Source organism: Suricata suricatta, chromosome 11, assembly GCF_006229205.1.
Source record: "Suricata suricatta isolate VVHF042 chromosome 11, meerkat_22Aug2017_6uvM2_HiC, whole genome shotgun sequence".
NCBI classification, from domain to species: Eukaryota; Metazoa; Chordata; class Mammalia; order Carnivora; family Herpestidae; genus Suricata; species Suricata suricatta.
In genome coordinates this window covers 104,071,688-104,091,838 of record NC_043710.1, presented here as the reverse complement: position 1 = coordinate 104,091,838, position 20,151 = coordinate 104,071,688, and the positions used below count along the sequence as shown (strand labels likewise).

General features: G+C 51.5%; 1 protein-coding gene across 14 annotated transcripts in view; it reads right to left on the bottom strand.

Moving 5' to 3' along the window:
• Nucleotides 1-15,126: 15,126 nt before the first annotated feature.
• NCAM1 (neural cell adhesion molecule 1) overlaps nucleotides 15,127-20,151 on the bottom strand; it is a 300,388-nt gene continuing 295,363 nt past the window's right edge. For 7 of the 14 annotated variants that reach the window (XM_029956563.1, XM_029956565.1, XM_029956566.1 and 4 more), the window contains 2 exons: nucleotides 19,863-20,149; nucleotides 15,127-18,403 (listed from right to left, as the gene is read on the bottom strand). In XM_029956563.1, coding sequence (XP_029812423.1) covers nucleotides 18,283-18,403; nucleotides 19,863-20,149 — 408 coding nt within the window. In that variant the 3' untranslated portion in view covers nucleotides 15,127-18,282. The remainder of the gene's footprint in view (nucleotides 18,404-19,862; nucleotides 20,150-20,151) is intronic. The other 7 variants (XM_029956570.1, XM_029956571.1, XM_029956572.1 and 4 more) reach the window with 1 other exon arrangement.

The following is a 20,151-nucleotide window of genomic DNA, read 5'->3' as shown; positions in this document are numbered from 1 at the left end:
GCGGGCGGGGGGCGTGGCCAGAGCCTGGGGCGTGGCTAGGGCCCGGGAGCGGGCGGGGCCCCAGCGCTCCGGTTCGGAGCCGGCGCGTTGCCCCTTTGCGGCCCAGCTGGGCGCCCTGGGCCCAGGATGGGTACCGGGTCAGGTGCTGGAAGCAGGTCTCTGAATCAGGGCCAGGCTTTTGCCTGTTTTTCTTCTAAGGAGGGGGTATCTCTCCCGTCATCTTACTATCCTTGGCCCACAAAGGGGACAGTCTCCAGTGTACTTGGGAGAGACAAGTTTGGGTGTGAATCTGGTTTTGCTTCTTGCTAAATGTGAGACCTTCGGAGAGTTCTGTGACCCTCCGATCTTAAGCGTTCTCGTCTATAAACTGGAGAAATGGCACGTCCTCTAAAATTTATGGTTAAAATGCCAGGCATCTACTCAGTAGGTGTACGTGTCATTATCCAGGGAATCCTAGTATTTGGACCAGAATGAGACACCTTCACACTTTGAATAAATGCACACAGTTTTATAGAGATTCCAGTCGATTTTCTGAAACAAAACTTCAGTATTATGTGCTGGGTTAAAGGGGAGAGAAAAGCTTGTTTGGGGGAAAGTTCTATCTTGACCTTAAACTCCGAAACCCTTGGAATGCCTTGGCAAATTTGTGGGTGCATTTCAGAAACCCGTTCACTGGTGGAGGAGCCCCTGGGGATAGAACTTGCCAGAAGGGGAGAGGGGTCCAGGCACGGCCAGCTAGATCCAACAACTGGTTGAGTACAGTCTGCAGACCCTACGAGTGGCCCAGGCCTCCTAGTTTGCATGTCTCCGCCCCATGGAGAAGGCGGGGGGGGGGGGGCGCGGGGCGTGGTTTGACTGAAATCTCCAGAAGGTGTTGGAGCACATCGGTCCTGCCTGGAAACCCCCGTCCCAGGTGGAGGGCACAGGGGCGGGGATTGCGCCTCTTCAGCAATGATCTTAGTACTTCACTGCTGCAGGAAGCAGTGGCATCTGGGGGACCGAGTAGTCCCAGCAGCCGGCCCCAGGGACTGAGCTGCCTGCCCACGAGAAGCAGCAGAGTGGAGGCGTCCTGCAGGCCTGCGGCAGAGCTGGACTGCTGTGAAAGCCACACCCCGGACATTCTCAGAAAGACCCGGGTTCCTTTACAGTGACCTTGGAGCTTGTGGTTATTGACAGAGACCAGAACTAGTGACAGGCCATCACTATGAGCATCGCCCCATTCCCTCCCAGACCTGTGAGCTCCTGAGCACGCACAGGCACAGAGTCGCCAACCTCAGGCTCCTTCTTGTCACTTTGAGGCTGACAGTCTTAATTCCAAGTCAATTACTTCCCATCCGACTCCTCTCATGTCCTGGACTCCGAGAGCGTTATCAAGACTCAGTAAATATTATTCACTCTTATTCCTGCTCTTGTGATTAGCATGCGTTAGACCAGCGCTCCAGAACCTGGACTGTGCCTAAGAATCACCTGGGGATTTTGCTAAGTCGAAGATTCAGATTCGGCAGGACTGGGGTGTGGTGCCTCTTTGTGAGATGTGGGCCACACCAAGCAGCACATGAATGATGTTTTCTCTATGTTAGAAGTTATTTATAGTTTTTATAGTTAGAAGTTATTTTTTTCTCCTTGAAGTCATATTTTCATTTTATACCCCTCCGCACACACATACTCAGAATACTATCCTAATACAGGTTATTTTTTTTTTTAATACAACTTATTGTCAAGTTGGCTAACATACAGTGTGTGCAGTGTGCTCTGGGCTTCAGGGGCAGATTCCAGTGGTTCATTGCTTACATACAACACCCAGTGCTCATCCCAACAAGGGCCCTCCTCAATGCCCATCACGCATTTTTCCTGTCCCCTGCTTCCCCCCATCCACCCTCAGTTTGTTCTCTGTATTTGAGAGTCTCTTATGGTTTGCCTCCCTCTCTGTTTGAAACTACTTTTCCACTTCCCTTCCTCCACGGTCTTCTGTTAAGTTTCTCAAGATCCACATATGAGTGAAAACCTATGAGATCTGTCCTTCTCTGACTGACTTATTTCACTTAGCATGACACCCTCCTGTTCCATCCATGTTGTTGCAAATGACAGGATTTCACTTTTTCTCATTGCCGAGTAGTATTCCACTGCTAATACAGGATATTTTTATGCTTGGATGTCTTTTACTGATCATCCATCCTAATTCTCTGCCACAGAAATATGAATAAGCATGACTGGAATGTTTGCTTTAACCACACACCATGAATGAATTCACAGTCCAGTGAGGAAGATAGATGCATAAACAAATTATTACCGGGCAGTGGGATAGAGGCAGTGAAGGACCAGTGCTTACGGAAGAAGGAGGCGGGAGGGAAAGGGAAGGAAGGCGGGGCCCCACAGGGAGAGAACTTACACACTTCCTGTGGAAGCTGGACCTGTGAACAGCACTCCACGCGGGGCTGACAGAGGAGCAAACCTTTAGAGGCAGGAAGCATTGTGCCGTCGGGGGGAAAATGAAAGTCTAAGGCAAGAGTGGTGAGAAATGAGCCAGAGGAATGGGTTGGGGCAGAGAGCGGCAAGGAGAGAAGCCGTAGGAAGGACGGGAGGAGAGAAGAGAGGGGGCAAGAGTGGGACAAAATACCTGGGCAGGAGGGATGGCAAGGAGAGGGCAGGCGTGTTTGCTCCTAGCTCGAGGGAGGTGTAAGGACACTCAGCAGCCACGCACCCTGGCGCCTTTGGGAGTCATTTCCATCTCGATGGATCCTGCATGGGTCTCTATCGAGCCCAGACCTCACTCCATGCCCTGGCCCTCTGATTCAACAAGGCAAATAGACAAATAATGAAATGAAATGAAATGAAATGAAATAAAATAAATGTCAGAGGTCCTAGCAAGCCTTGGGGAGTCACTGGCCATCTGCAAAGATTCCAATATTCCTCCTCCCAGACACACGGTAGGATCTCACCTCCCTGTGGTGGTGATTTGCTTGTTCAGTGCCCTGTGGGGAGAAGCGAAGAGGGCAGAAGCCTTTAAGAGCCAGTGTGTGACTCACCACACACAGCCAGCCCTTCCTCTAACCCAGCCACCAGGTAGTGGAGGCCGCGTCTGCTAAAGCCCCCGAGTGAGGGGACAGGGGCCAGAGATGCCCTTGTGCCTTTGATGGACACACAGCGTGAGTGAGCAATAGACCTTTCTTGTTTAAAATTTTTTTTAAATGTTATATTTATTTTTGATACAGAGAGAGTCAGAGCATGAGAGGGGGAGGGGCAGAGAGAGAAGGAGACTCAGAAGTGGAAACAGGCTCCAGGCTCTGGCTAGCTGTCAGCACAGAGCCTGACGCGGGGCTCGAACCCACGAACGCGAGATCTGACCTGAGCCGAAGTCGGAGGCTTAACCGACTGAGCCACCCAGGCGCCCCTAGACCTTTCTTGTTTTAATCCACAAAGATTTTGGACTTGTTTGTTAGGCAGCATAACACAGACTTTCATGTCTAATCCAATGACAGACTACTGTAGTCTACTTGCTGCATGACGAGATCTAGGGACCGTGCGCACAAGTGCACATAGATCACAATCACTGTGACTGACAGTTTAAGCATCAGTGTCTGCATTTCCATACATGCTCACACACGTAGAGGAAAACAGACGTGTAAAACCGGTGTGAGTCGTATTTCAGATTCATTGCTCTTAGAGAACCTTTATGAATCATACTTTCCCAACTGCTCCTTCCACTCAGCCTAAGCCCCTGTGTGGCACTTACAAGTTTTACTTTGTCTTTATGTCCTCCTAATACTCAGAGAACCTTTGGCCACTGTCCACTGTGTAGTATATCGTAAGCTGCCTCTTCTCTCTGCTTTCCCTTTAGTGTAAACGATTCTAGCTCTTTGCTCTTTTCCATCAATCATACTTTATACACTTAAGGAGAGATAAGAAGAAAAATGTGTTTCACCCGAGGACAGCCGTGTGCGGAGTATGAGGATCTTGCCTTTGCCTGCGGGGAGTTCAGGGTGCGGACGGGATCTGCGTGGAGCCAGGAGCCACACGGTGAGGATGTCCCATTGGTCAAAACCCGCATGGAGATGCTGGGCCCCCAGTTCTTTTGGTAACTTCGGCTTTAGGATACCACAGAGGGAGGAAGCAGAGGAATTCAGCACGGTTTCTTCCCTCCTTAAGGGAACTCAAGAGTCACATTCGATCTTTCCTCTACACATATATCCTTTCGTTAAACAGAAAAGAGGCGCTAAACCATTTACCTCTCGGACGCACCCTTTTCTCTTTCCGTTGCCACCTGGTTCTGGATGAAGAAATGACGTCAGATCTGGTCACGGATTTAGTCTGTGTGTGCACAACAGCTAGAGTCTTCCTTGGGAGGTCCACGTGCAGTTAACGATGCCACAGTTGCTCACGACAACCACAGTGAGGACAGTGACTGGCCTCGCTGACCTGCTTGGGGCCAGGCGTCCCGCGATCCTTTACCGGCATCAGCAGACTTGAACCTCTCAGCAGCCTTAGGAGGTCTTATTTCCATCCCACAGGTAAGAAAATGCCGTCAGGGAGGTTGCAGGACTTTCCAGAGCAGAAGCCAGGATGGGAGCCCTGGTCTGAGGGGTCCCCCCAGCTCATCCTCCCCATCTCGCCCCCCCTGCCTCCCTCCAGGGGGCGCCCTTCCCGGAGAGCTCCGTCTGCAGCGTCCTCCCGGGAGCCCCTGGCCCTAGGTCTGCCTCCTGGCCGACCAGGTGCTCTGCCCGCCTCACCAGCTGGTCCAGCCCTCCGGAGGGGAGGGGTGCGTCTCTCCTGCAGCCAGGGGGCCGTGCAGCCTCCTCCATCAAGGTCAGGGGGACTCCGACAATGTCCTCCTTTGGAGCCTTTCTGGGCATCCCAGACAGGCTGCCTGAAAGGGGCCCTCAGACGGAACAGCAGGTGGAAAGCGGGCCTCGCGGCCGTGCCAGGTGCGGAGCAGCACTGCCACCGTGTGGGCACACTGGCGGCGCAGGGACAACCTCGCAGGCCAGGGAAAGTCCGGAACCAGCCCCAGAAGCCAGCGTTCCTGCATTTCTTTGACGTTTGTGGAGCGCCTCCTACGTGCAGTGGACTCGGCTGGGCGCCTCTGCGGCTGCTGCTGCGGCCGCTGCTGAGACTCTCCTCTGGGGAGTGAATTAAGTCCTGTCAGTGATCTGGGCCCCAGTGAACGTTGGCATTTCTTCATCATTTATTCGGGGCACTTTCATCCAGGGGTGACTCGTGACACCCCAGAAGTTATAATGACGCATCCGCTTTGTGCAGCAGGGTTTCCTTTGCCTCCAAGGTTCTGGGGGCACGTGGGCGCCCAGAGAAATACAGGACTCCAGAGTTACTTACCGCCCCCATGCGGCTCCGCCTCAATGGCTATGAAAGCAGGAATATGTCTTTCTAGGATGTGCCTTTGCTTCTTTTTGTATCAACTGGGAAATACCGGGGTGCCTGAGTGGCTCAGCTGGTTACACATCTGACTCTTGGTTTCGGCTCAGGTCATGATCTCATGGTTCATGAGATCGAGCCCTGCATTGGGCTCGGTGCTGACGGTGTGGGGCCTGCTTGGGATTCTCTCTCTCTCTCTCTCTCTCTCTCTCTCTCTCTCTCCCTCCCAAAATAAATAAACAAACATTAAAAAAAAAGAGGTAAATAGTACATTAAAAGCTTATCCTAGAAACTTAGAAAATAGAGAAAACCAGAAAATCATACCTGACCTCTTAACCCTGACACGATCAGTGTTAACATTTTGATGTATTTCCTCTCTGCTTTTTTTTTCTGCTTTTTTTTTTTTTTGGCAACGAAGTAACAGTGCTTCTATATGATTTTACACTTTATTGCGTAGCACAGTATCAGCATAATGATAATAGATGATACCTTCTGAGCACCATGACGCCCCAGGCCCGTTTCCCAGAGCCTTTCAATGTCATGTCCTGAAGCCATAGAACAATCTTAGGAGACGGTATTCCTGTCCCTCTTTTTCTTTTTTTTTACTTTGAGAGAGAGAGAGGCAGAGAAAGAGAGGAAGAGAGAGAGGATCCCAGGCAGGCTCTGCATGGTCAGCAGAGCCCAACACGGGGCTCGAGCCCATGAACCGTGAGATCATGACCTGAGCCGAAGCCAGATGCTCAACCGACTGAGCCACCCCGGTGCCCCTGATATCTTTGTTTTTATGAAACCGTCACTGCAGAAGCAGCCTTACCACCCACCGCGAAGGCGGGCAGCAGGCCCCAAGAGCGCCACCAGCAGCTGGGACATCACTTACGCTCAGCACACCTGGGAGGTACGGCGGTCACTAGGCAAGCCGCCAGAACGTGCGTTTGGATGTGTTAATAAGCAAACGCCTTCATCACCACATCGCACATTTGTTCATAACATATTTTGCTAACTGTATTTTAATATCAGTCTTTTCCATTGTAATCCTAGGTTTTCTTTAAATAAATACACTAAATCTTATTTATTTAATTTTATTTTTTAAAGGATAATGTTTTTCGAATGTTTCTTTAAAATAAATGTTTTTAAAATTTTTTGGAGAGAGACAGAGAGTGTGTGCAAGCTGAAGAGGGGCAGAGAGAGGGGGAGGCGGAGGATCCAAAGCTGACAGCACAGGGCCTGGCTCTGGGGCTTGAACTCATGACATTGGATGCTTGAGCAACTGAGCCCCCCGGGCACCGCTATTTGATTTTTTTAAGTTTCTTTATTTATTTTGAGAGAGACAGAGACAGTACGGGGGAGGGGGGAGGAGAGGCAGCGAGAAAGAGGGAAGGGGGGAGAGAGAGAGAGAGAGAGAGAGAGAGAGAGAGAGAGAGAGAATCGCACCCAGATGGCTAGCCCAGAGCCTGATACAGGACTCAAACCCCATGAACCTCAAGATCATGACCTGAGCCGAAACCAAGAGTGGGATGCTCGACTGACTGAGCCCCCCAGGTGCCCCCAGTGAATACATTACATTTTAAAATACTATTCTGAGAAGAAATCCATAGCCTTCACTTAACTACTGGTGGGGCTCATAGCAAAAATAAAGTTTAAAACTCCTGTCCTACAAATCTCCATCATAGAAGAATTTCAAATAGATTCATACTCGCTCCAGCGAGAAGCCAATTCCTTTCCTCCTGAGTATTCACTGGACTCAGTGATTCACTTCACAGAAGAGCATATGGGAAGAGAAAGGAACATCTTCACAGCTGAGAAATCTGCAGACGCGTCCTTACCCCGGTGACCAAGGTCATCCTGACCAGTGACAAGTCAGGTCGATGGTGTGCGTCTGTGATGTGATGTGATGAAAAGGGCCCCCCACCTCTGGGACATTCTTCCCCTTCAAATCCATAGCCCAGATCTCGCCACAAGCAGACCTCGGACAACTCAGATTCAGGGACATTCTCCAAATCATCTGATCAGGACCCTTCAAAAGTGTCATGGTCATGGGAACAAGGAAAAACCCAAGAGCAGCCACAGACTAGAGGAGTCTAAGGAGACAGACTAAATGCAACATGCCTTCTCAGCTGTTGGTGGAGAAGGTACGAGAAAGTTCTGGAATATCTCGTGCCAACAAGCAATGAGGTCCTCAGAAACCTTGGGGTCATGTACAAAAGATACCGAAGCCAGCTTGAATGGGTTTTCACTGAGTTGTGGGGACAAGGGACAATTTGAGAGTGAAGATAAGTAATGAGGGTAACAATCCACTGGGGAGAAAAAATAGAAAACCATTAGTTTACATCGATACAAATAGCGAATAACATAATTTAAAAGTTTGATGAGGCATGGGATATTTACAAATTTAAATACCTCCCCACATACTGAGCCTTCAAGTCATGATATTTACTACAACGATGGACAAATGCTTATTAATTATAAAGGGGAGAAGAGGAACTTGGCAGACATCTCCTTAATTAAATGATCAGAGTGGACATTGTCAGGTACGGGAGCGGGGACAGGAGGGGACAGAAATTGAGTGCTCCCTTCCAGGAGGCAGTGAGGAAAGTCCATTACCACCTCTGTGATATCCCTACCAAAGAGGCATTGTCAGATGTTAATCGTGAGAAAATTTCAAACAAACCAAAATCAAGGGACATCTCACAAAAGAAATGGCCTGTGCCCTTCAAAAACATCAAGGTCGGGATGCACAATAAAGGATAGATCTTCCAGATTGAAAAAGACGAGGGTCAGGAAACTAAATGAAATGCGTACACACAACCATGATTTTCATCAGTGAAACGACTGGAGAAATTTGAATAAGGGCCTCAGATCAAATAACGGTGTTGCGTCAATGTTAATTTCTTGATTTTGACTGTGACTGTGCTTAGGTAGGGGATGAAACGACCTTGATGGCACGAAACGGTAAAATATTTGCAGGTATTGGGACATTGGGTCAGAAACAAAGGTTTCGGTAAAAACAAAGTCCTTTGTACCTGTACTCACAACTGTTATGTAAGTTCGTGATCATGACTGAGGGAAGCTGAGGCTACTTTTCTGGTGGCCATTTTTTCCAATCCAACAGAACGGAACTCGGGTTTTCACACCCTAAATACACTTACTTCTCCCTCTTCAGAACATGACCCTGAACAGCCACCCTCTTTGCCTCAAACCCTGCATCTCCCTCCCCCCACAAACAGACTTCGGTAAAGGGAAATGTATCAGTTCATGGAACAGACAAGTCCAAAGGCTGCGTCAGGTGCAGCTGAATCCAGGAGGCTCCAAGATCGCTGAGATTTGCTCTCTCCTTGTGTGCTGGTGTCCGGACTCAGGCAGAGTTCCCTTCAGGGCGGCACCTGCCATGCCCCTTCCCGTGGTCCAGTGAGAACAGAACTGCTCCTTCCCTGGTAGTTTCAGTAGCAGTCCTGACCTGGGGGTACAAGGGAATCCGCCTCCCAAAAACCTAAGGTGCCGTTGAGGGCGGAGAGGAAAATGGATGCCGGCTGGGAAGACTCGTCTGTTCACCGGAGCTTTGCCGTGGGGATTAAGAATGGGTGTTTTGAAGTTTCTGGCACGTAGTAAGCCCTCGATTAATGACAGTTACTTCAACAATAATTAATATTGTCATATAATTATGATTACCGCATGAAAGCATTTTCTGCACTGCAGGGCACCAGACGAGCGTTAGATATCATTATCTCCCTTGGAGCTGGGCAGATGAGACAACCCAGTGTGGGAGCGGAGGGGAGGGGGAGCTCTGGTTTCCCAGACTCCACAGAGGCCCCAGCTCGCTGTCTGGCTGCCACTGGGTGGGAGGGAAGGCGTGGTCCTCCTGTAGTTCTCAGGATGGCCACTTGGTGGCAGCTTTAGCCCATTTGATGCCCTTGCCAGCCAGGTCCTGGCAGCGTGAGCCTGAACATTTGGGCTTGTCCTAGAGCCTCAGGGTCCTCTCTGTGCTTCAGTCTTTTCATCTGTAAGACAGGGTTACTAATAATATCTACCTCCTAGATGATAAGAACTAACAGAGGAAGTATTTGGTAAATGCTTAGAATGGGCCTGTCATCGACTTGCTTTACAAAGAAATACAACTGTTAATGTCAGCATTACAAGTATTTTTGCATATCTGCACTCACACCAAGTGTATAGCCAATTAAAAACCTGTAGCCTTTTTTTCTTCTTCCTTCCTTCCTTCCTTCCTTCCTTCCTTCCTTCCTTCCTTCCTTCCTTCCTTCCTTCTTTTCCTTCCTTCCTTTCTTCCTTCCCTCCTTCCTTCCTTGTTGTAAATACCCTGCCTGAGTGCGCACTTCAGTGACTGGATTTTGGGAGAGGACCGTTTACGTCTGTCCCTCTGGCAGAACATCATCCGGCTGCTCATGCCCCTGACGGCGGGGCTTGTTGGGGATGCTCATGGGCCTTGGGCGTGTGTGGTGAAGGGTGCTGCGGCTGGGGAAGGGTCTTGCCGGCATCCAGACCCTCCGCCACGTCGGCCACACTTCTTGTCTGTCTGGGTGTCCCCGCGGAGTCTCCCGGAGGAGCCCGGCCGGCCGTGTGTTTCCAGGGGCGCTAAGGACCACCTACAGTGGAGCCCGAGCCCCAGACCTTCCACCTCAGGATCCAGAAGGTGCAGGCCACACAGTGGCCCGGGGGACAGAGGCCTGCGGGAGGGGGCGATGGAGGAGCCTGGCCGGGCAGGGGTGCTGCTGACTGCCCAGCCGGGGCTGCAGGGTGGGCGGGCGGCTGCTGGACGGGCCTCCTCCCAGGCTGCGGACCTGCGGTCTTTTCTCCCTCAGCAGGGGTGCGGCAGCACATGCGGGCTGGGTCCTGGGCTCCAAATCCCGGCTCCTGGCAGAGTGTCACCTCGTCCGAGAGAGCTCCACTCTTTGGTCCCTCGTGCTGTCCACGGTCCCTTGTGGGTCACCTTGTTCTGAGCTGGACTCCATAATGAGTGCCTGGGCTGGCCTGCGTGGCACTGTCCCCTGCAAAGGCAGCCTCCCGCCAGCGAGACCTGGGGACCAGCAGATCACACCGCCCTGCTCTTGTGGCCCTTGTCCGCTCCTCCTACCTCCGTCCCCAGAGATTTGCCCCCGTAGAGAGACCGCCTAGGAAGGGTCTCCCTGGTTTTGCTAGGCCAGCCTTGTCCATCGGGTAACTGATGTTTGAGCAACAGGCACCGGGTAAAGTCTCTGCCTTTCAGGGTCCCCTAAGTCATCCCAGCGAGTGCCTCCATCACACACACACACACACACACACACACACACACACACATCCGGCTGCTCACTGGCCGCACACAGTCCCCAGCCTGGAGGGAGGAGAGGGGCATGGTGACCCGGGAGCAGGGGTGGGGAAGACAGCAGCAGAGGGTCCCCAGCAGGTGGACCCTCTCCAGCCCCGTGTCAACCCTGCACCGAACTACGCTTGTGAAGCTACCAGAGCTGCCCTGAGGGGCGTGCTCGCTTCCTAAGAACTGCATGGTTCCAGGCACCGCAGGGGCCTGGGCACGGCTTGTGTGCATCCCGGGGTGCAGGGGAGCAGACAGACGGCTTTCGGGAGTGGCAGGGCAGAGCTGGAGCAGAGGGGGTCTGGAGGCGTGCTAGGAACGAGGCGGGCACAGCGAGGGGTGGGGCAGTGGCCAAGACGGGTTAGTTAGGACTTGGCGTTGTATCCTCAGGGTGGCTGGAGCTGGTAAAGATCTTCCTGGGAGCGTGGGAGGAAGAAGCCGTTGGCGTGATGAGATTCCCCGTCTGCACAACAGTCTCTGCCGAGGGAGGCCAGTGGGTTGGAGACCACCAGGTAAAGTCCAACGAGAGCCCCTTCATGATCTAGCTGCCGCCACTCACGCCAGCCTGCGTGAGACCGGAGTTCCGGGGGTGATTTCTGGAGGGGACTTATACGGCCATGTTGGGAGCGACTTTCGTCACTCAGAGGCACCCACCCTGCTTGCGCAAGCTCCAGGGCGGAGGCTGGGCCTCTAGCTGCACGAGGCTGTCCTCACAGGGGACCTTGCTGTGGAGCGTTTCTGAAAGCCATGTGGGAGGGAGACGGCACTCACGGGGAGGCAGCGAACATGCAGACACCAGGGTGCAAGGGGTCCTGGGTCATCTTTTTGTAGCTACAGGTCAACATCTAGTCTCTAGACTCCTGAGCAAGAACCCTGTGTGCCCGCCAGCGGGACAGGTGGAGGTGACTTGTGTTAGGGGACTAAGAAGAGAAGTCCCCGTGGAAAGAACACAGCATCACTGCCTGTCTCCTTGTCCCCTGAGGTGAGGCTGCAAATGCAGAGTGGGATTTTCCCATGATTCTCCTTGATAGGGAGCTGCCTGTGAATTTTCTTTTCTGGGCTCCTGGCTTGGTTCTTTCCTCTTCTCAATCCATATTCATTTCCTTGGTGATCTCGCCAGAGATTTGGATACTAGCTCCATGCTCCTAAATGTGTCTGCAGACTGGACCGCCCTTGAACTTTGACCCAGGCATCGTTTCCACTCGGACGTTCACAGGCATCTCAGACTCAAAGTCCAGAACCAAACTCTGCGTCCTCCACCTCTGCTTCTCCTTCACTCTTTCTAATTGTTCAGCCACCAAATCTGATCTAATTGTCACCTTTGATGCCTTCCTCAGACCCCACCGCCAATCCACCATCCAGTCTTGCTGGCCTCACCTTTGGGATGTAGCCGGAACCGGGTCATCCACTCTCTGCTGGAACCAGCTTGCTCCCAAGCACACCGTCTTGCTCCATCTAGATTATCACCTCCTAATCGGTCTCCTCACCTCCTCTCTGGCCCTCCCATGCCATCTCCGCCCAGTGGCCAGAGTGATCATGTCAAAAAATCAAGTCATGTCAGGCTTCTGCTCAAAATATCCCTCTTGCTTTACATCTCGCTTGAAGACAAAGCTAAGATTCTGACAGTCATCTTCAGACCCTCTGCGATCTAGCTCTTGGGCACCTTTGTCCCACCCCGTCTCTTGCTCTCTGCTCCAGCCACAATAGCCTCTTCGCTCTTCCCAAGCACTGAGCAGCCCCCACCCCAGGACCTTTGCACTTGCTATCCCTGCCTGAGATATCTTTGTTCGGATAGTCATGTGGTTCAGACTTCTTTCAGGTCACCGCTCAAATGTCACCTTTTCAGAGAGTACTCTGACCTCCTCCTCACCTGGATTTATTGTTACCCATGGCACTCGCCACTTCGGTGGAGCCATGATAGACTAAATCATGCTGTGGTAACAGATCTGAAGGTTAGACAGCACAAGGAGCTATCCAGTGGAATGCTGGAGCCAGCCTTTACTGCCTTGAGGGAATCGTTACATTTTCAGGAAATTCATGAGCCAGTTGTTCTTAAAAGTTTAATGGCATAAACCTACAATCAGCAAAATTATGTTTAAAATGAAGGCAAGTTATACTCAAAAGGCATTGCTTCTCAATTATTTTACTACCTTTTACTATTATGAATGTACATGGGTAGTTTATTGTTATTATTTCTACATGTGACTGTTTTCTCTGTGCCTGAAGTTATTTCTCAGTGGAAATCACCATGACGCTGTGCCACCATATCATGCTTCACTACTAACCCCTTGTGCTGTGGTGACATGTTGAAATCAGCCACGTAGGGATATTTACATACCACTGGACGCTGTAAATGTTAAAAATCTATAGGTAGGGTTTGCTTGATTTTTGGTATTTGTCTAGACTGGAGAGCGACGGGGCAAATATTTATGATGTAGATTAAACTTACAAATGTGCCGGGTCTGCAGCCATCCCACTGCGGCTAGCAGGGAACATTGAGGCCATATCCTGATTCTCAGAACGTCTACCCGGCTCAGCACGAGTCACTCACGCCAGTGATGGACACGTGGCTCCCTCACACTGATCTTCGTTGCTTCGCTTCCTTCTCATCTGTTAACACAAGCGAAGAGATCAACCCCTGTTCTTGTTGGAACGACACTCGTTCCCTAACTGTAATCCTAGGTTGACTCCAGAGAGGAGTTCAGCAAAAATGTACCAAAGCGTTCTGCGCCATGTGGATACAGGGAATTTCAACACAGAGTGTGGCGGGTGGTTTGTAAATTGCATTCTTTGTCTTAGTAAAGTGCGTAATAAACACACGCATCATATGTGTACACATCCCCTCCTCTTCCCCCTTGGAGGGCTGGTTATTAAACATTCAGCAGGTCACCACTGGGGTCACCCCCCATGCTCCATGTCCACCACGGGTCATGTGTTCACATCCCTCATTCTGGGCCCGGGTGAAGGCGCTTCTACCACCTGTAGCGTGGCCGGTCGTTGGGGCGGGGGTAGGCCACAGTAAGACACACAGTGGCATCAGGGCTGTGCCGAGAAGTGACATGCACTGCCCTGCTCATAGTGTGACCACAGCAAGCCCATGGCCATGCCTCTTTTACCAGACCAGCGGCGAATCGTCCTATCATGTCACGGACCCGGAAGGAGGGAACGCAGAGCTGGAATACCGGTGACTCGCCCTAATGGCCACTGCAACGTGTTAGGCATCTGTGTGCGTCTTGACTGTCCCACCTCACACTTGAACTAACATTCCGCAAGGCAGTGCTTTGTTCACTGTATCTGGAGCATCGTGGAGACACTCAGTGAATACTGAGTCAGTCTGGGAGGAGACCAGCCTGAAGGCAGGGAGAAGGCTCTGGACGCAAGCCCTCACAGATCATTAGAGAGAAGGGCATCATTTCATGACGCCAGTTTTTGCTGACCACTCCTTACCTTACTAATGCAGCTGGAAGCTGGTGGCACAGGAGATCACACAGATTACATGTGGCTCTGGGCCATTAGAATGGGCTCTAGGGCCAGTGAAGGGACACTTCCTGGGAATGGATGCAGACACCACCCCAGGCAAGGGCTAGAGAGGGACACACAGGACACAAAAGGAGGTGCCTCAAACCCATGCAGGTCCAAGCTATCCTGGAGAGAGAGGGCCTTCTGGCGTCTTGCTCCCTAGAAGACTCGCTCACCTGCGTCCCCCTCGTCCTGGGCCCGGGGCCTGCTTCTCTCCAGGAACTCCCAGTCCCACAGCTGAATAGGTAATTCCAACTCCGGGCTCCCCCCAACACCGCTGGCAGCAGCATATGCAAGAGAAGTCTGAGTGGGGTGATGTTTTCTTTACTCTGTCTAGCTCCGGGTCTTGAATAAACTCCAAGGGCTGAGAGCAATGGCAAAGTAAGGCTCTATGTGCTGAGGGGTGTGGTAAATTAAGAAGGAGAAGCAGCGTGTCTTCTGGAATAAGCCTCATGTTGAAACCTTGAAGCTTAGGTATAGGTTGGGTTTGATGCTACCACACATCTGGGATGCCCCCCATTTGTTGAGTACCTACATGTGCCAAGACAGTCCTACACTCTGCTTCCATAGACATTGCTTCACTCATTCACCAGGACCTCAGCTCAATTAGTTTGGTGTCTCCTGTTTGTCAAAAGAAGAAACTGAGTCTTGGTGAGATTAAGGGATTCTTCCAAGGTCAAGAAGAAAGTGGCAGAACCAAGATCTGAATGAAATCTGTCCAAATTTGACAGCTGGCCATTCAGAGAATGAGGATTCTTCTACTAACCTGAGAGAAAAAATTGGAAGCCATCATTGAGGTAACGTGAACTCGAGACACTGAGTTACCTGACTTTGTTCCCAAGGTCAAAAAAAAAAAATACCCCGGGCACTTCCCCATATGATTCACATAACAGACTCTCACTGAATCGAAACAAATCCCAGTGTGACCACGAACAGCTTTTTTTCTTTCAATTTTTATTGAACACAAGTATTCTGACAGAATGCAAAGTCAAAATTCGCAGTTAGTACTCAGTATTTACACCAGTGAGAATGGAAACAAAGGTGGTATCGATGTTTTCACTTGGTAAAAAGTTTGTAACAAGAGAGAAGGCCCCCGAAGTATGGAATGCTGGGTAGGGATGTTAATGGAGGTCTGAAAAACCACCATCCAGACAGACAGCCTCGAGTGAAACCCTGGGACTCGGAAGGGCTCCATAGAAAAGTGTGAAAATACAGTCCCCTTCAGAAGCTGTGCTCTGTACACGACGCCCTCCAGGATTCAGAGACCCTGCGTGCGGCACGTGGGTGCCCCTCTGGCAGAGCTCGGCCATGCCGCGGTTTATGTGAATACATATGTATAGCACATACACATATAGACACATAGACATTGAAACTGGTAGAGTTGATCCCGCCTTCAAAAAATTAAAAAAAGGAAAACTAGAAGCTTTTGTCTCTTAACGTAAAAGATAGAACGTCTTGAAAATAAAGTGACTCCCTCTTTGATTTTAGAGAAAGCATTGCTCTGGGTGGTTTCTTTTGTTTGTCTGTTTTTGCTTTTTTTTTAAATTAAAAAAATTTTTTTTTCAAAGAAAAAGGAAAGCTCATGCAAGCGGAGACAAATCTATGCATAATGAAGGAGAGGCAGACCAAAAGGTGGGCGGACTCTTGGATGCCAGCTGCTGGCGGAGCCAGGGTTCTGGGTGGGTGGGTGGGGTGTCAGCTGCCCCCGGGCCAGGTTACTTGAGGGTCAACTATACCTCTGTCTCTAACCATCGGAACCAAGGTCAATGTGCCTGATCACAACCGGTTGGCGTGAAATGCACAGTCGAGGTGAGGAATAGCGCAGGCAGTCAATGCCCGAACATCAGAAGGTGGTCCATTGACCGCACTGACCGCCTCGCGGTGGGGGTCCTGGCCCGCGGCTCCCTGCTGGGCCCCCCCTGTCTGGGCACCCAGGAACCCCCATTCTGCTGTACTCAGAGAACTGTCTGCGCGTCACTCGTGCCCGAGGGCCTGTGCACTCGAGCCACAGATTTGTGCGAGCCCTACAATCAGAGGGGCCGGGATTGGCTAGACGGGACCCTCCATTTCCATCCCCAGGAGCTGAGAAAATGCAAAATAACCCCACATTTAGCAAATGACAAGACCATTATTTTTTCACAGTTTGAAATTATAATCTTAGCATATCGTCACTGATCAGACTGCAGAAGTGTCAGAACGTTGGGGAGTGTGGCCCGAAGGACAGACTGAGGAGAGGTCCCACCACCCTGGCCGCTTGCGGTTCTGCGCCGTGGGACAGGAGCGAGCGCCAGAGCACCGGGTCCCGCGTCCCGGCGCCCTCTTTGCCATCAAGATCACGCTGACTTCATTTTCTTTGTGTAAAGGCTTCAATTCCTTTTAAGAGTTATTCTTGTTTCCTGAATATTTTTTTTCTGAACTATCTGCTATACCTTCCACAACCAAACTATGTTGAAGTTTTATTTCAATACTATGACAAAACACGTTTCACACTAAAAGTCACGCATCCACAGTGCACAAGCTTGCAGTTCTAAAGTAGAATGAGGAAAAAAAAAAGCAAAATTTCTATACAAAGGGCTGGCTTTTCCCTTCTCCCCCCTCCCATCCCCCTTAAAGTTTCTGAATTTTTTTTCCCCCACTTGGTTTCCGGTCCAGGAACGTTGTGTTATGACTCCAGACAGCAGGTCGGCTTTTTTTTTTTTCTTTTGTTTCTATAAATGCTGCCTAAGTGAACAGAAGGCTGATGTTACTTTACTTCAACAGATTTCCAAAAAAAGACACTAATTCCCTGAAGCACACACGCTCTTCCGCTCCAATCTAGATTCTGGGCTCAAAAGGAGATCATATGTATACATTTTATTTGGCTTTCTACAAAAAGGGGATGTTTGGGGTAAAAATGTGTGTCCGCCAAGACCAGCGCCAACCATACAATCGTCTCTGCTTCATTCAACAAAGCCTGAGGAGTCCTTCTCGAGGAAGGACGCGGATGCCTAGGGGGGCAGATTCGTTTTCACAGATACAGGCAGGTGGTGGCTAGTCAGAAAGTGGTCTAACTCCCCAGAGGTACGAAAAAAAACCGAGGGCCAAAAAAAAAAAAAAAAGCGAAACCACTCCAGAACGAGATGGGATTTTTCACCTGAGTTGCACACAGGCAAAATTTTGAAATCAGAATGGGGGCGGGGGGAAGAGCCACTGTAAACAATCATAGTTTGTAAAGTTGTCCTGTGCGAAAACAAGTCTGTGATGAGTCTGCCTTCCTCTAGGCAGTATTTGTAACTTAAAAAAAAAAAAGGCAGCTATTTTACATGGACACTTAAACACAACCAAAGTCAAACAGTTGTCAACTTGTAAACACTGGAAAACAAAGTTGGCAGAAAGGAAAAACAAAAGAGAGAGAGAGAGAGAGAGACAGAGAGAGTAGGAAAAGGAATGAGAAAGAAATTCGAATATTGCAAACGGAGATACGCCCCCAGAGGCTGCGATTTGGCGTTCTTCCTACCAAACGAGAGTCTAGGCGGGAACTGGAGTCCGCTACAAAGGGCGGCACACTTTGCATACTGAACAAATACAAAGTGAACAAAAATTATAACTTATTTATGGGGTTTTACAGAGTTCAAACTCGACTCAAAGTATAAAAATAAACTTGGACTTCGTTCATTCGTTAGTCTCAGTGCCTGGAAACACTTCTCTGAAGCTGGTCTGTGCCAACTGGCCAACGCCAAGTGCGGTCTTCCTGAACCTAGATTTTTGTTTTCTTTCTGAGCTTCCTAGATTCTTAATTTGGGGTCCTTTTGTTTGATTTTTAAATGGTTTCAGGGAACGGAGTGTCCTAGTTTGGCTGTGGGTTTAACCTTTTTGTCTCATTTTCTTACAAGTGAGTGCGCAGCAAAGGAACCCTTTCTATAAACCTACAAAAAGGAGATCCCATGTTTATCTGTTTACTTTTTTTTTTAAAGGCAAAAGACACTAGAGGAATGAGTTTTGTGTGTGTTTTGTGTGTGTGTGTGAGAGAGAGAGAGAGAGAGATATTGGAAATGCTCTGGTGAAGCTATGGTGTCACTTTTTACTTTGATCTGCCCATTTCTTGTCACCCATCATGCTTTGCTCTCGTTCTCCTTTGTCTGTGTGGCGTCGTTGGGGACCGTTTTGACTTCGGCTGGCGCTGGGTTGGTGTCTGTCTCCTGGCTCTCCGACTTCGCTTCTGCGGGGCCCTTCCTGCAGAGAATTGGGAAAACAGCACTGAGAACACAAGCCGCCGTCCCTCAGCCCCAAGCCTGCCCCTCGGGAGCAACCGTCCGCATCCTTGGCCGCATGCTGGAGTCACCTGGGAGCTCTCAATGTCACTGACGCCTGGGCTCTGCCCCCAGAAATCCCGCTTTGATTGGTCTGGGTATGATGACTTTTAAAAGCACCCAAGTGACTCTACAATGGAGCCAAGGTAGAGAGCCACTGACTCCGAGGAATGAGCCCTTCCCTGTTCCAGCCCTAATCCGGTGCCGGGGGGGCCCCGGGGCCTGACCTGGGGTGGTGGAGGCGGGTGGCAGCGGTGTAATTACTCAGATTGGTATAATCGAGGCAGGCCGCGCTGGTCCCCCAGCACTGACTCCAGGGGCCCCTCTGCAAACCGCCGTGCTCTCGCCTGGCCTTACCTGCCCCCGCACCCTGTGCTCTAGGTTCTAGTGAGGCCTCCAGGGCTTGCCTGGCCAGGGTGAGCAAACGTGCTTTGTTACGGAGGCGCCTTTCCACCGCATGAGAGACTACTGGGATGTCACGCTACACACGGGGACAGGAGGGGTTGGGGGGCAGGGGGCGCTGAGTGGGCATGATAGCGGAGCCCTGCTTCCTGGAGTTCAGGGCTCCTGGGGACAGTCCCGTTTCAGCCCTGGTGACAGCACACCGCTCATGTGGGCACAGCCACAGGAGCCCCGATAAAAACCTAGGTCTCGCCCTGCCTCAATCGGTCTCAGGAGTGAAGCAAAGTCTGGTCTAAGGACGCACGGGGGCAGGCAGCCCCAGACCCCGGGTCCAGCGGCACTTTGGCGTCACACGTAAGAAACCTGCTCCGTTTAAGGACGTTCCCTTGAACCTGGAGACCCAACAGGCAGGCGGTGCTGGTGAGCTCTGACTCTTCCCAGCCCTCCCAGGTCAGGAGAGGCCAGAGCAGGTGGTCGTGGTGGGGGGCCGGGGCTGTGGGGGCTGTGGGCATCTGGGCCGGGGTGGGACAGGGCCCTCTGGACCACATCCTCTCCCCACACGGGCCTTGGGGTCTGCCTCTTTTCTTTCTGCGGAGCAGCGCCGCTCGTGGGGGACTCCGCCTGGACACTGGTGACGCACTGTCTGAGGGCCCCGGGGCGGGGGAGGGGGGCGATAAGGGCACCTTAGCCTCCTTGGCTGGCTTCCCAAGCTACGCTCCTCAGGGCCCGCCTGCAAGGGGCCCCCACCCCAGGGAAAACAGAGCGCTGCTAGGATGGCAAGCAGAAGACATAGTTAACATGGCCTAGTTAGGGAGCCCTGCCCCCACCCCTGCCTCTCCCCCTGGCCCAGCCCCCCGCCCGACGGTCGCCTCAGAGAAGCCCTGGGACAGGCTGGAGACACATGAACAAGGAGGACACAGCACAGCACAGACGCACACCAGGGACAGAACCCGACGACAGCGGACAGAGAGAGGCCGTACTCGGTCTTTGCTGGTGCAGGCGAGACAGAGCCGTCTGCAGTGGAAGGGGCGAGCTCGGGGGCTTGTCCGCCGGCCCCAGCGCTGGGAGCAGGAGAGCCCAGGGCTGCAAAAACATCCTTGGCAAGGTCAATATCGGGGGTCTTGAAGTTCCCTTCGTCCATTTTAAAGTCCTCGCCCTGGGCAGGGTTTGCGGCACCCTCGCTCTTCGGGCTGCGGGTCGGGCTCTCGGCGGCGCCCTGGGTGGGCTCGGGGACGGGGCCTGCGGCGCCGGGAGCCTCAGGCTTGGCCT